The following is a 15,703-nucleotide window of genomic DNA, read 5'->3' on the forward strand; positions in this document are numbered from 1 at the left end:
TGTATTTGTTTCTGCTGAAGAGTCACAGAGCATAGGAGCATATTCAGGGAGCTTTCATGTGGTTATCAGTCCTTGGAAGGCTTTCCTCTTGATTACCATGTGTTTGGCATGTCCACTTTGCAATGTGTCTACCCAAAGCTGAACAGCGACAAGATGCTGGGAAAACCACCACTGTCATTTTAGGGAAACTGCACTTAGCTGGTTTTAGGCACTATTCTGTTTGTCTAAGGAAATGAACCTTTTCTTTAAAAACACAAGCCAGACTACAGAAGTGTTTGGGGACAGATTTTCACTTACAGCAGAGGCTAGGTTCAGTCCTTCGGACTGGCAAAGGACTATGACACGTAATTCATGAGCTTTCATTTGTGATAATGCTCTGGGGTCCTGTGTTTCGAACATCAGAAGAGACAGGACACCAGGAGGTTAGCTCACAGGCAAGGATGGCTGGGAAGAAATCTAATGAGTTTACCGAGCAGTTGGTAATTCTGTAAGCTCAATGAGTGTTATTCTTCTGTATCAGACACTACAGTTTAACTTTTGTCTCAAAAAGAGGTTTATCACTCCAGTCAGAAATTGCATGAAATTACAATTTCAAAGCACCAATTGCAAAAGATGAGGCTTCATATATCTTTACAGCCTTCCAGTTACCCATCTTTAAGGATATACAGTCCACTGCTGTATTCACCGGCCTGACAACACATAAAGCCCACTTGGTCGTAATTCCCTTCCTTTTTCCTACAGATGTACACAGCACTCTGTTAGACTCCTGGTTCTTCAACAGGATCAACAATATTAACCAACAAGATAAAAACAAAGGAAGTTTAGTACATGGAAACAACTTCTAAAGTCAAAAAATTTCTTCTGCTATGTTTTACGTCACTAATTCTTTCCCCCTTTTTTTATATTACTACTATTATGACACTGAGATAATGCTCTCGAAACTCCAGGGACCACTTTCCAACTTAGGTTTTTAAAAATCGTGTTGAAAACTGATTAGATTGAGGAAAATAATGGCAGTTCATTTGTTGAGAAGAATTAAAAATATAATTTTCTACCAATTGTCCCTTCTATCAGTCTTCACAATGAGCATTTCTTCCTCTCCAGTGTTCAAGAAAGGCAAAAACTAATATTTTCAGAATGACTCAGGCTCTCTGATTTAGTCTCGTGAAAAACAGATCCCAAATTCTAAGCCGTGCTATCAAGACAATTTTGCTCTAATGCTATGAAAATATTTAGTAAGTCAATCTCTAGCCCTTCCCTTGAGCTGCCTCAAGATACAGGGGCTGCAAATCAAGACTGAGGCAACCACAAAGCCTAGTTTTCTGATGCGATGCAAGGATGGAAATCTTTATGTTTGGTACTGTTAAATGAAGAAAACACCTAGAAGCACCAAGGTCAGAAGTCTGCCCTAACAGAGCATGGTATTCCCTCTAAAGATGTACGTCTCCCACACACGGTCCTCCCCAAAACCAGAGTTACCCAAGTCTTGAGCTTTTTGTCTTTCCATCACCAGCCCTGGGAAGAGACACAATTTGTCTTTGCCTGTTTGCCCTCCGAGCAGCCTTTTCCCTTGGTGTATTTCCAGCACCTCTGATGTGTAGGGCTGCAGTGGGTGCCCGCCGCGGGCAGGGAACCTTCTCCTGCTGGCATCTGCTTCGTCTACACTAGGGGGCTCTGCTGACCCGGCGATGGAGGCAGAGGCCGAGGCCCCGTGGTGGAGGCGAGGCCCAAAACCTTGAGCAGCCTCGCCATGCTCTCGGAGCTTCGTCTGCAACCCCACTGCGGTTCAGAGACGAGCACACCAACCTCCAGCCTGTCCGGGTGCTACGGGACGGAGCGCTCTGTGTAAAAGCAAGACATTACAGTAAAAGATTTTATTATATTTGGGAAATGGCAGAAGTTCATAACATTGAAAGTTTTATGGGAACGAAAACAAGGCTTCTAAGTCTCTCCCAAATTATTGCAGCTTTGAAGTAACAACTTTCACTTTGTAATTGTTGGAACACTCCCTTCTCCTTGCAGTAAAGGGATATTTAATGCGCCAACTGCTAAGACCAAGGCTCTCAGCCTTTTCCAAAGGGAACATGCTTGTGATGAGGCTGGTAGATAAACCCCACCCTATGGTAAGCCTAGCAGCATTGCTACCATCTTTTTTTCTTGTCTGGTTCCCTCCCTTGTCCTTTTCACAAAAAGTGAAAAGTGCTAAGGCCAGCAAAGATCATGAAAATCATCCAGTCCCTCAAACAACGTCCAGGGAATTTTATCCAGCCCCTTTCTGCCTTTGTTTCCTCTGCTTTCACCTCCACATCCTTCTTCTTTTCTCTGTAATTATTTCTTTTGTTTCCTGCAAGTTCTTTCTGCCACTTAGCTTTGTGTCATTTTCCAGTAAGAAGACTTGAACCACATTGGTGGTTCTACCAGCTGGGTCATGTAAGTACGGGCAACGTACCCAAGTGCCCTGGGAAGGTAGGAGAGTCCCTTGGGCCATTACACTGCTGCCTGAACTTCTGGCAAGCTGGTACTAGAACAGCAGCAAGAGCAGGAATGGATGAAAAGTGGCCTTCAAGGAACCACTCATCAAAGTGCTGCAGATTTCTTTATATTTACCAGTCCAGTGGAGTGATTTCCCTCCACTACCATGTGAATGACTTGGTCCATATTTAATGGTGTTAGCTGCTCGACACAAATCCAGGTCTGCATGAAAAAGAGACTCCCAGGAGGAATTTAAAATACCTTATTGTTGGAGAACTACAGGACAGTAGCTTCTTCTTTACTCCAGGAAAGAATGCAGCACCTCCATCTGTCCTGGTCACCCTGCAGCCTCAGTAGCAGTGGGAACGTTGGCTCCAAATCTATCTTCCCTCTAGGTGATTCTGCAATTCACACACCCTGTGGGACTTCACAGAGGGCAAGCAAGAGAGCCAGATACATGGACTATTCAGCAGTGTGGAGTCTTCTTTCCATGTTACTTCCCTTGAGCTAGGCAAAAAACAACACTAAACCAGCACAAAAATCCCGTTCCTTCCCCTAAACACAAGGCAAAGGTCTTTTTGTTTATTTTTTTTTTTAACCTGTTTATTTTTCTTCCAAATGACTTTAAAGTAGCTAAAGGAATCACTGGGAGGAAAAGAGACCTTAGGGTTCTCTTCCAACGATATGGTCGTAGATAACCATGTGGAGGTAGAGATTTGTTTTAACAGGTGTCCGTGTTGTGTTGTCTCCTGGGTAGACCTGAAACAGAGAATATTACAGAGAGGCAGTCAGAAGAGTCAAGGCATATTTCTGTCATTTTATCAGTCTGCTTGTTCCCTTGGAACATAAAGTTCAATAAGTGCAACTAGGCTTGAGGATGGGGATTTCTCAATGGAAATTGATGTTCAGGTGCTAGACAGTCTTATTTCTCTCTCTTGCACTGGCTTGCATCAGAAACAGTGTGGCCAGCAGGGCTAGGGAAGTGATTGTCCCCGTGTACTTGGCTCTGGTGAGGCCGCACCTCGAGTACTGTGTTCAGTTTTGGGCCCCTCGCTACAAGAAGGACATCGAGGTGCTCGAGCGAGTCCAGAGAAGGGCGATGAAGCTGGTGAGGGGCCTGGAGAACAAGTCCTACGAGGAGCGGCTGAGGGAGCTGGGCTTGTTCAGCCTGGAGAAGAGGAGGCTCGGGGGCAACCTTACCGCACTCTACAGGTACCTTAAAGGAGGCTGTAGTGAGGTGGGGGTTGGTCTGTTCTCCCACGTGCCTGGTGACAGGACGAGGGGGAATGGGCTGAAGTTGCGCTAGGGGAGTTTTAGGTTGGATGTTAGGAAGAACTTATTTACTGAAAGGGTTGTGAGGCATTGGGATGGGCTGCCCAGGGAAGTGGTTGGGTCACCATCCCTGGAGGTCTTTACAAGACATTAAAAGACATTTAGATGTAGAGCTTAGTGATATGGTTTAGTGGAGGACTTTTTAGTGTTAGGTCAGAGGTTGGTCTAGATGATCTTGGAGGTCTCCTCCAACCTAGATGATTCTGTGAAAGAGAGTAATAGAGTTCTTTTAGCTACGTGCAACTAGGAACAGCTGGACCATCATCTGTTTGGTCAAAGAGAAAGTCCAGTTGCAAAGATCAGGCAGCTGGCACTAAGTCTGGTCAAGCTGAAACCAGCACAAGAGAGAAGTCCTACTCATTTCAGTTTGTCCTGCACTTTGTCAAAAGCTTTGTCTGCTTAAGCAAGTACTAAAGAAGCGCCAAAACCAGATGGATCTCTAAGGCAGTCACAGGTTCGTGCCATGCAACCTGTGGGGGACACAATGTACACACACAAATGCTTCCTAGCCTGGCTGTTGGCATGCGAGGATCTTTCACATAGACAGTCAAGAGCTGCTTATTTGTTACAGATGTTCTGCAGCTGCAGGAAGTTAGATTGGTGGCCCACTTTCAATGCAACCAAACACATTTTTAGGTATGCATTTTTGAATTTCTAGCAAACCAATGCACTTATTCTGAAATGCATATAATTTGATATTTTGTACTGTTACTATTCATACGCGACCATCTTTCATGGGAAGCACATCAAAGAAACCATCATCCTAGGATCTGTTCTGTACAAACCCAAACAAATTATTGCCCAGCTTAGTTCATGTTGGTTTTCAGAGTAACCAAATCCTGGGTGTGTTTGTCACATTCAATCTACAGTCCAAAAACTTCAGTTGTAAAGTTTAAAGAAGTGCAGTTAGCACCAAAGAACACAGATGGTTTCTTACAGAAGGAAGTTGTCTATAGTGATACTACCCATTCAGCTCTCAACAGAAAAGATACAAGTACGCATCATGATTTAATCAGTTTTCACCTATGGCTGAGAAAGGGATGTCTGGGTATGACTTCAGCATGTGAGAGCATTTGCTTTGTTTGTATTCAACTGTGACAATCTCAGTCTGCTACAAGAACAAAATAAATGGGACCACTTTCCTCAGGACTTCCCAAATCTTTTGTATTAAGGAAGAAGAGTAATGATGGTTCATACTGGGAATGCTGCTGGCTTCCATTCACCTCTGTGAAAGTGCTGGTGTGCAAGATGGCCCGTGCTTCAACTGATTCTGCTTTCTGGATTTGCTGGTGTTCAGAGGGCCCTGCCAGGATTTGGGATATTATAGGTGCTGCAAGCTTCAGCTTTTGTTTCAGAGCAGCTCCATTTTTATTTACTTTTACCCACCTGCAGGCACTCTTCATAACAGAGGTTTGATTTTTAAGAGGAGGTTAATATAGGGACCACCAGCCCCAGTTTGCTTTGCCAACATTTTAACAGCTTTTCCCTTCAGCTAGAGGCATGTGTGACCCTCTGAGTAAAACACAGCGTCTTCTCACACCAGACGTACCTGCTGATATAATTCCATGCTCCAGTCCTCACATCTTCCAACCAGTCCTGCTTTTCCTCCTCTGTCTGCTCACTCTCCCAATGTTTCCCCCCTCCGTAGCACTTCCAGGCAAGGCACTTAATAGAACACAGCCCCAGTGTGCAGCCTACCCTGGCAGTGATGGCAACACTTTGTAGTTCTGATTGGAAGAAAGGCCAAGGTAAGGGAGAAGGTAGAAGAGAAACCCAGCTTTGAAGACATTTCACTTGTACCAGTCAGTTTAACTTCTGGTTTCCTTTACAAGGGAAAGGCCTACTCAGTCATAAACACGGTAAGTGGAGGTTATCCTTACAGGGACCAAAGCAGCTGTGTTAACAAGGGGAATAGCATGTCTGGGTAAGCCTGAAATATTAACTGCATATTGATAAAGAAACTATTTGCAATCAGACTCAACAGTTTAGCAGTCAAACTCCATTGCATAAGGGAAATCCAGAATACTGCAAAAAAAGACATTTACCTTGGGATTTACATTTATTATTTTCCCATCCATTTTGTTCTTGAAGAGTAGTCCACAGGCATTTTCTGCAATCACTTCGTAATTTGGGCTGGGGTTTGAAGAGACGACATTTTTATTCCAGTTGTAAAAGCTGTGAAAATGCGAAATAGAAATGCTGTAGTTTTAAGGGATGTCATTCTTCCCACTTAAAGGACAGATTCTGACCTCCTCATTCACGTTGAGTAGTTACTGACTCCACAACAGCCCCTCTGAAAGCCAAACAGATTTACTGAGGAGTACAAGTCTACTGAATATTAGAAAACCTGTCCAAATGTTGCCCTATGTATCTGATCTCTGGCAAACCAAAACTGAGGCCCCTAGCTGTCTCCTCATCTATTCAGTACTAGTGTTACTAAAAGATTCAGCGCCTGGGTTATACCTAGAGGGAAGTGGTAGTGCTTGAGAACTACTACTGTGACGGAAACAGCTCTGGAGACCACCTGAAAGTGCTTCCCGGACCACCACAGATCTGCAAACCAGATGTGGAAACCGACAGTTTCCCCTTTGGATCTCGCTGTAACTCTCTTGCTGCCTTACTGTTTTTCTTTCTCTTGTTTTTAATGTAATTCTGGTAGTCAAGTTTGTGGATGTCTCCTCATGGGCCAGATATGGCAGGATGAGCTGACCTGCAGTTCCCCAGGGAAAATCCCTGCTCCCCAAAGAGCTGTGGGTGTCAGTCTGTGATTGATTCCAGAGCAAACCACTCCATCAGAAGGACTGGGTCTCTAGCTTCTGACATGTCCAGTGCTAAACACAGAGTAGGAAGGAAACATCAGTTCACTATGTCAAATACAAAACGGACACGAAATTACTTCAGCAGCTAATTGGCCTTAGTTATAGGTTGGAGGTGCTAGAAGTCCACAGGACTTCTCTCAGTTTTGAATGCTGACTTCTCCAACTTTTTATCTCCTGGCCTCAGCCCTTTTGAGTTTTGTACTTGGCACCCACCCAACTAACAGGCTGAAATTCACACATTCATTGCTATTGCTTATTTCTATATATATTTTTTTAAATCTCAGATGTAACTGCAGATTGCATGATGTGATGCTGCTGCTACTCATCCCTCACTGAGATACCCATTTGATCACTGAAATGGCACATTACCTTTCTGCTAGTGGTCAGAGACGTGTGTCTTTCACAAAAGGAGGTGGAGATGGGAATAAATCAGGAAATCTCTCTGGGTATAGGGAGGATTTAAAAAACTTAGAATATTCAGTGCCTTTTATTCTAGTGCCTTCTGCAAGAATATTCCATTCCAGCTAGAGAGAGCTTTAAAAGTGCCTTGAATTCTTCCTCACTCTGAAAGACTGTAAAAAGGTAGGCCTCACTGTTACATATAACGCTGAGCCTTTTTACATCCTGAATACCTCAGGTAGGAACAGACCAATGTACAATGACACGGAGAGGAATTTACAGCACCCTTGTGGAATTCATCCTGGCATCAGTGAAGTCAGGGGTTGATTTGCCACTGAAGTCAATGGCCCTGGATTACAGCCAGGTAATGTAAAATGGACTTTGAGGTGTGCTCAGCACAAAGCTATGTCCTTGAGGCAGTAGGTTAATGCAAGTAGGAGCCGCCCTCTGGAACTCTGTGCAGCCTAACACTTGGATGTCTGCAAAAAATGAACAAAAGGTGGGTGGATGTAATTCGTGTTCAGCTTGGTGGTAATAACTGTTTTGCTTTAACACAGTAGTTGGTCAAATTAGTTCATTCTCTATATAATTATTTTATGTTCTCGAGTCCCCACGTTAAGTAGTTAGATTTTTTCACTGTGTAAATCTAAGATTATGGAAAGAATTATATACAAATTATTTGTGAAAATTCTTTTCTCTCTCTACTCAGTTACATCATTTCATCCATGCATCTTTTCCCTGTCTCCCCCAGGACACAACTCTGTTAATGAGACCAATTGCACAAATAGAGATTGTTCTGCTGGAAAACCACTACCAGATTAGGAAGGATTTGCTGTACATTAGCTAAGGAGGTGGGGGGAAATGTCTCTCTGCAAAGACTTCCCCACAGTCATTAAAATGAAATTAAATGTCTGAAGGAGGAAATAGTCAATTAGCTACCAGATAATAACTTCCTGCATTTTGCCAAGTTTCCAACACTACTCCTACAATACTTCCACATTTAAGTCACTGGGAACTTTGGATGTCCACTGAAAACAAGGTCAGGGCTCAGACAGGCTGTGTGCTGGGGAATAAATGTCTAACACAAACAGTTTCGTTGGGGACTTTTGCACAATGCTGAATTAGTTTCTGTCACGTGCTTAGATGTTCAAGAGGAACCCACTGGCCATCGGCAAAGTGAGGTGAAACCCCCAGAACTCGGTACTGATGAGAAAGAGAATGGGGCAATGCCCTGCAAAACTCTCTGGCTGCCCCTCCCACACATACGCATGTGGCAGTGCTGCACCCTGCACCGCCTGGCATTCCCGTGTCCTCTAAAACAAAGAGCAACAGATAACCTGGAGGCTGCTGCTATGAGGAAGACTTTGGAGATGTCTGGCCACAGAAAGGAATTTCCCCCTACATTCCTTTACTCAGGTTCTTCACTGAGAAGTGACGCAAGTGATGACATCAAGATTCAAGTAATCCTTGCACCCAGCTTCAGCTGGAAAGATGTTAAGGGCTACTGCTGCTAGAGGGCAGCATTGCAGGAAGGTCAAAGCAATACGTGAAAGATGGAAATGCATCTAGCCAGGATATCAGAAGAATTTTGATCAGAGGAACAAGGGATTGGAGAAGGCTTCTCTGGAGCAGCCTCTCCCCTGCCAGTTAATGTTGTGGTGAAATTTGGTCGTCAGAATCAATGCATTCTACCAGGAGGATGTTGCAATAAAAGGAGAGTGGAAATAGGGAGCTAGGCAATCTCATCTCATCCTTATTTCTTTCTGTAGAATAAATTCTAAACAAGCTTCAGTAGGAAGCTCTATTTATGAGTTGCTATAATTCCAATCTAACCAAACTGATTTTAGTAGCAGAACTACATGTGGCTTTAAATATTTAAATTATCCTCAGATGAAAACATGGTATCAGATGAACAGGATCAAATGCCAAAGACAAAATTTGCAGTGTGCATTTTTTCTATTACTATTTTGTTTGATTTCCATATGTTTTGGAACAAATGTAGCAGTTCTCAGCACGGTACTTAAGCATGTGGAGTATGAAAGACTTAACAGTGCCCACAGTCCAGCTGCAAGAAGAATGTATCTTTTTTTTTCTTTTTTTTTTTTTTAAACAATGACTTGTCGGTGCAGTGGTATAGAACAAGTAGCACACTGTTTGGGAATACAGACAAATATGCAAGCCTTTTTTTGTTTTGTTTTGTTTTTTCATTCATCAGCTAATTTCTGGTCTGAGCAGATTTTCATTCTGCAGACAGGCAAATGCCCTCCCAAAACACAAGAATATGAATACAGGTTTTTGTATCCTTAAAGTTATCCTTCGGGTACCAAGATGGCAGCACATCAAACCACATGGTGCTTACACAATGTCTTTCATCCAAAAATCTCTGGGTCCTTCTGTAAACACGCATTAAACCACTTGACATTCTTGCGAGATGTAAGGCAGGCTTTATTACAGCTCATCAGTGGCTGGGGGAGCCAGGGCACAGCAAACAGCGGAGATTTTTCCCTGGGACACGTGTGCTGAAGGCAGAGCGGTGAGGAACCTCAGGTGCCAGCCCTAGCCAGGAGATGGGATGCTTTGGTGGGAGTCCTGTGGCCGCTCACATTCAGGGAGCTGCCCAACTGCTTTCCTACAGCCAAATCCCAGGCAAGAAAAGGTTCCCTTTTTCTCCCCTTAGTCTGTAGTGGGAAACCAGCTGTGATGTTCAAAGGACTTACACAGCCTTATTCTAGGGGTGGAAGTGCAATGCTTGGTGCATCAGGCCTGGACAGACTGGAGAGGGTTTTAGACACAGAACAGAGTGAGGGTTGCCAATCACCATCTGACCAAAAGAAGAGGTGTGTATCTCCAGGGTAAGTGCTTTGTTGTCCCAGCTTAGTATTTACTATTTAAATCAGCAAACTCAGGGAGCGAGAACATAGTGCAAAGGTGTTTATGTCTGTGTTGGCCCACCTTTGATCCCATGGGGTTAAGTTATACTACCCAGCTCTTTCTTCCCCTCAGGATAAGGATTGGTTCCTTGATTCAGTTCTCTACTTTTCTCTTCCCACCCACACATACACTAAGATAAAACCATTCCCTATAGCAGACTGGGACTTCAGTCAAAAACTAATTATAAACAATGATGGCTCAACAGCTTTTTTCAGTTTGTGGTTCTACGAATTTGCGATGCAAACTATCTGGCTCCAGACCCCCTCCTGGTAATTTACAGACCAGCTCTCTGTAGTTGGGCAGCAGCAGAAGGCTGCAGACAAGGGTGATAGGGGGATGCAGGACAACAAAGAAGAGCAGAAATAGAAATAAAACAAGGCAGCAGCTCCTTTATCCTGACATCCTCCTCCTTTCTGCCCTCCAGAAGGAGTGCACTGCTAATCTTCCCAGTAAGGCTGAAAACTGGCATCCTGCATGGTGCTAAACACGACAAAATAGCAACATACTTGGATAGGACTTGGGCTGTCAGTCCTTCTAGAGCTTTCTGGTGTGAACAAGGTCAATGCCTCAGTGGGACATGACTCCACACCAACCATGGTTTTGTAATAAGATGCATGTCACAGACCCCTGGTTACACAAGAACAAGCTATTTTTTCCACCTAAGAAATTTTAAGCTGCCCAATATTGCTTTCCCATTTCATCTCAAAGCAGCTTGGATTGAAATAATTGCATTTACCAAACAATTACTGAGGTAGGGTGAGATTTGTTATAGTACTTTGGGAAACCAAGGCAGTTTGATTTGTCCACAGCTACTGTGCACAGCAGCTAGTTTTGGTGGTTTCTTTTCCTGCTGACATGCTATATTGTCAGTACTGGATTAAAACCTGCTAACACTTAGCTAAACTCACATGGCCAGTCTTCCAAACTGGTTGTATGTCCGGAGTTACTCCAGTGAACTCTTGTATACAATTGGAGAAATGAAGGTCTGGTATGTAGGACCTGTTCATGCCTTGGTTTCCTGTAGGCAGTAGAAAAGCACAGCACTTCTGCTGTGCCTGCAGTTACAAAGCAGCAGTCACCACAGCAGATACTGTCTGACAAGTCCTGTTTATGCTACTGGCACAGGAGGTAACGGGGTCCTCTGCCTCTAATCTGTGACAGGCTCCCCTGCTCAGAACTGCTATGCCAGAAAGAATCCTTTTGGCCTTGCCATGCAGTTCCCTGCATCTCATTACCGGCCTTGGCAAACAGCCACATCAGCACTGGGGGCAGCAGATATCTTGGTTCCAGGGGTGAGCACCGTGCCAGTCGGCGCTGACCTAGCAGAGGTGCAGCTTCTGGACAGCTCCTGCAGCAGCGCTCTGCTGCCAGCGCCAGCACCTTCTCCCTGCAGGTCCCAAACACATCCTCACCCTCCAACCTTTCCCAGGCAGCAGCAGCAACCCTGCAATCCCACTCAGCAGAGGTCAGCGGCTCACCCGGTGTGTTCAACCATCCAGTGCACCCCTGTGGGTCACTGGGATCACATCTACTCCATGTCAAGGAAGCTTATGAATAGCAAGAGTTTGAAAATGTCTCACAGAGCTTGACTCCCCTTTTCTACTGCATGGCGTAAAAAACATGATTTCTTTCCTGATCCTGACCTGATGCCGCGAAACCAGTGCTGTGAGGACATGCAGCCAGCCAAGCACTCTGCACAGGAGACCCTGCCATATGAGCGATGATGAACGTTAAGCACAGGGAATATGAGGAGGTTTCCATGGGGCACACAGACTGGCTTTGAGGCTGCTTTCATTTAACGCTGTCGGTGGTATGCTGGAGCAGCTTCGAGATCTCAAGGCTTCAGAGCTCCTCTTGGCCCTGTAACCCCTAGATCCTACCCGCTCCTCCTGATAAGCCATCTGGCTGGTCCACCTCCCATATGGGATCTGCCCCTAAAACTGCTCAATTTTCCCTGCATAAGGGGGGGGGGGGAAGGAGTGTGATATGCAAGACAATGAGCACCTGCAGCTTCCACTGATCCCATTTGTAAGAACTGCCTCTCAGCAGCCTGTCAGTCATCTCTGATGAGCCGATGGGCATACCATGAAAAGCAATGGACTGAAGGGAGGTGGAGATAAATGCAAGGTGGATACTAAGAGGTGTGCACTGTTGGCAAGATTCACTGAACTATAAACCTGCTTTGCCCTGGAAACCTACACCCAGGCTGGACTAGAGCATAATACAAATCTTAACCCAAGAGTTATGCTGGATGCAGTTCAGAGTTGCACAGGAATTGCCAATTCAAAGCTGTGCCGTTGGAGACTGGCAAGTAAAGAGCTCACAAAAGCATTGGGCAAAAGGATTCTAGAAGAGAAACCTCTCCAAAGTCATGAGTTTTCTTGACTTGAAACAACTGAAGCCCTGTATGAGATGATTCTGCAACAAGCAGGCTAAATCCACTTCCCTACAAAAAAAGGCAGACACTTTTGAGGAGGGAGGAAAGAGGGAGAAAGGCCTTTCAAACACTTTTGACTGGCAAACCAACTCAACTAAGATGGCACATTATCACGTACGCCAAGGCCATACTATGGCTTATCATGGCTTGGCATGTTTCTCAGTCAGAAGAGCAGCAACATAAAGAGGACTTGGAAAGCAATTCTGTTACACAAGAGTTAGATGCCAAAAGCCAAAAAGATACCACAGCCAAAAGATGCTATCATCCCACAATTCAAATTTTCAGCCTTTTTCTTGACAGAATAAGAAGAACCTCTAATCTTCATATGAAATAGTCATTTTATATTGGAGAACACAACTATGTTCTCAGCTACAGCCAGTACATACCTCTTCTGCCTGTTCTCCTCAGCAGCTGCTGCACAGTCCATCTTGTTAGTCTGTCTGCCAGCATCTAAGGCAGTTACATTTTCATCTTCTGTTTCACACACGTGCACGTACTCACAGCCACAAATGCTCAACACTGTGCTGCACAAAGCCTGCTCATCAGATAAGTTTTCTTCTGCTCATGAATTATCTATGAATCAAAGATGATTTCAAATATGTGTAACACGGATGGAACACATGATACATCTACTCTATCTACAAACACTCCCCCCCCGCCATGGGTATCGTACATACAGCAATGGGATCCAGATGATATTCCCGTGCATCTCTGCTATCTTGCAACCTGCCCACTCTATCCTGTCATCCTGTTATGCCGCAAGCCATTGCACTTCACCTTCTATCAAACGTAGAGGTTTGATAAATTTCAGTCCTTATAGTTTGCATACATCAGGTTTGCTCCCTCAGAAGGATGTCATTAAAGTCACCAAAATCCTGACTGGTACATGAACTTTTCATTTCCAAATTCTTCCCAAACACTCCTCATCTCTGGGTACAACTGTTCTTTCTGGGACCTGAACAAGTGCAAAGAAATGTTTCTACATTCAGCTGTGAACACAAGGACACTATGTTTGCTTCCAGGACAAGAAATACGGATTTTAACGATTTGTCATTGATAAGACAGAGCATATCATTGCCTAAATGTACTTCTGAGTGCAAAATATTTCCTTTCCTTTGTTGAGTTTGGACTGACAAGTAGAAGTAGGAAATGAAACGAGAGATCACTACCTACATTTTAAAAGTCATGAAACTGGACTATGTCACTGCCTTTCTGGGATGACCTGTGGAATTCAGATGCTGTTTCAGAACTCGGAAATGGTTTCCTCAAACTCTGGCAGAACTTCCACTGACAACTGTTCCTGCATGTATCTATAACATACCTCCAGACACTGGACTGCTGCCATACGCTGGAGTTTAAAGAAGTGATTCTCCCAGGCTGTATACTGCTATATTCTTCTGTGCAAATAGGTAACATAACCAAACCAAAAACCAACCAAAAACTAACCAAAAAGTCTTTCCTCAGACAGAAAACATGAGCTGCATTGGAACCCATTAGCTGTGTAGCTCCATCTCTTAAACTCATTCCCAATTCTGAGAGTCCTGAGTTTCACAAGTCCAAGCAGAGGCTTGCAAGGCTGATATCTTTTTCTTCACCACTGACACCAGGGGCTTTTTCTACCTCTGTGTCCCAAGTATGCAATGCCCCACCTCCAGCAGCAGCCTACAGCAGGGCTGTAGCCATCAGCCTGCTCAGCTTACAGTAAGCAGCCTTTAGTGCTGGCAGGAAGGCACAGGTGGCTGTGGGGCACGATGGTCCGAACCGAAGCATGCCTGGTGCCTGAGCTGCACTCGGGTCATCCTTTCTGTAACGCACCCTGGCTCGCTGTCACTGGCATCACACTCCAACGTGTAGGTCCAGGAGCTATCACTTTCAGTAGATGTTAGCAGACATCCCCAGCATTGGAGCACTTCAAAATATTTCTGGTAGTACAAGAAATCTGCTCAGTACTCACAGCATTGTTTGAACTTCAGCTGCATATGGATTTTGCATTTCAGGATGAAGGCTAGGAAAAAGAAAAGAAATAAAAGCAATGAAAGGAGAAGAAATTCAAGTCCTCAGGGTTATAGGCTCAATCCCAAGAAATGATGAAACTACTGTCAGATCCAGAAGCTGTGCAGTAATCACTCGGAATTTATCATCTTATTAGTTTTTTCCATCTTTAAAAGAATAAAACCTCCCAACACATTAGGATTTATGGCCAAAGAAAAGAAAAAGTTTTATCTTGAAGCTACAACGAAGAAGATAAAAAAGAGGCATGTAATTGTTGAAAGAACAACAGGATGAATAGCTTATACATATTGTGCAATTAATAATCACTGAAGGCCTGTTGGAAGTTGCATATAACTGACAGATCAACATACAAAACCCAAATCCTTGTTCTTCTGTGTACCAGTAACAGTGATTGCATTAAAGTCAGCCACCCAGGAAAGTTTTTTCTTCTTCTTTTTTTTTTTCCTAATATGCCTTTTCAAAACATTTTGAGATGGGAGCAAAAAAGACACCAAGCACCACCATATAAGAATATCTGTCATAAAAGTTTCTCTCGTAGACAGTCCTTAGTGTCAAACAGAACACAAACAAAAAAACAACGTATGCAAAACATGCACGCATGGGTCACTCTGTCCCACTTCCTCACCATGTGCTGTGGCCAGCTGAGGTTCTGAAGGTGGCTCTGGAGAACAGGGGACTTCAATTTCATTCACTATGGACTTCGTGAATCCAGTTCCTCACCACGGTAGACACAGGAGTACCTAATTACCAGCAGTGAGATGGCAGAAGTGATAACAATCTTTCTCAGCAAATAATCAAGTTTAAGGGAAAGGTTTGGACTAATTATCTGAGGTGAATTTCTAAGGCTGACATAGAAATGATGAACGTTTCACAGTTGAACATTTGTCTGATTGTCACGTAGGTTCACTTACAAGCTTTCATCTTCCCTTAACGAAAAGCCGGAGTATGATGAACAACTGAAGCCTTGTTCCATCATTCAGCTAGTTTCTTCAGGTGCCAAAGATGCAGGTAAATGCCAAGACAGATTTCCAAAGCCTGACAATTTCTTGCCTGATGGTTTCTTGTAGTAGGTGGTGTGCACCGCAGGGAGCTTCCATGGGGTTTTGAAAATCCCCCATGGCACCTGTCTTCCTCAATAACACTTCTAAGAACAGCACCTTTAGATGTATGCCCAAATTGCTCCGAAAACAATACTTAAGTGCTTTGTAGAATCAGAGTCATGATAAGCCAAGATGCGCAGGAAAGTCTGGAGGAACTAAATAACAACTAGACAGGAAGGCGAGCTAGAGAAGTAAATGTC

General features: G+C 44.1%; 1 protein-coding gene across 1 annotated transcript in view; it reads right to left on the reverse strand.

Annotated features, from left to right (window-relative positions):
* Positions 1 to 3,135: 3,135 nt before the first annotated feature.
* CFAP299 (cilia and flagella associated protein 299) overlaps positions 3,136 to 15,703 on the reverse strand; it is a gene marked incomplete at both ends in the record, with an annotated part of 148,726 nt that continues 136,158 nt past the window's right edge. Inside the window, 2 exons of the mRNA XM_084286516.1 lie at positions 3,136 to 3,231; positions 5,850 to 5,979. Of these exons, the coding sequence (XP_084142642.1) occupies positions 3,136 to 3,231; positions 5,850 to 5,979 (226 nt within the window). The remainder of the gene's footprint in view (positions 3,232 to 5,849; positions 5,980 to 15,703) is intronic.

The sequence above is a fragment of the Netta rufina genome, assembly GCF_964035555.1.
Source record: "Netta rufina genome assembly, chromosome: 4".
In the NCBI taxonomy this organism is placed as follows: Eukaryota; Metazoa; Chordata; class Aves; order Anseriformes; family Anatidae; genus Netta; species Netta rufina.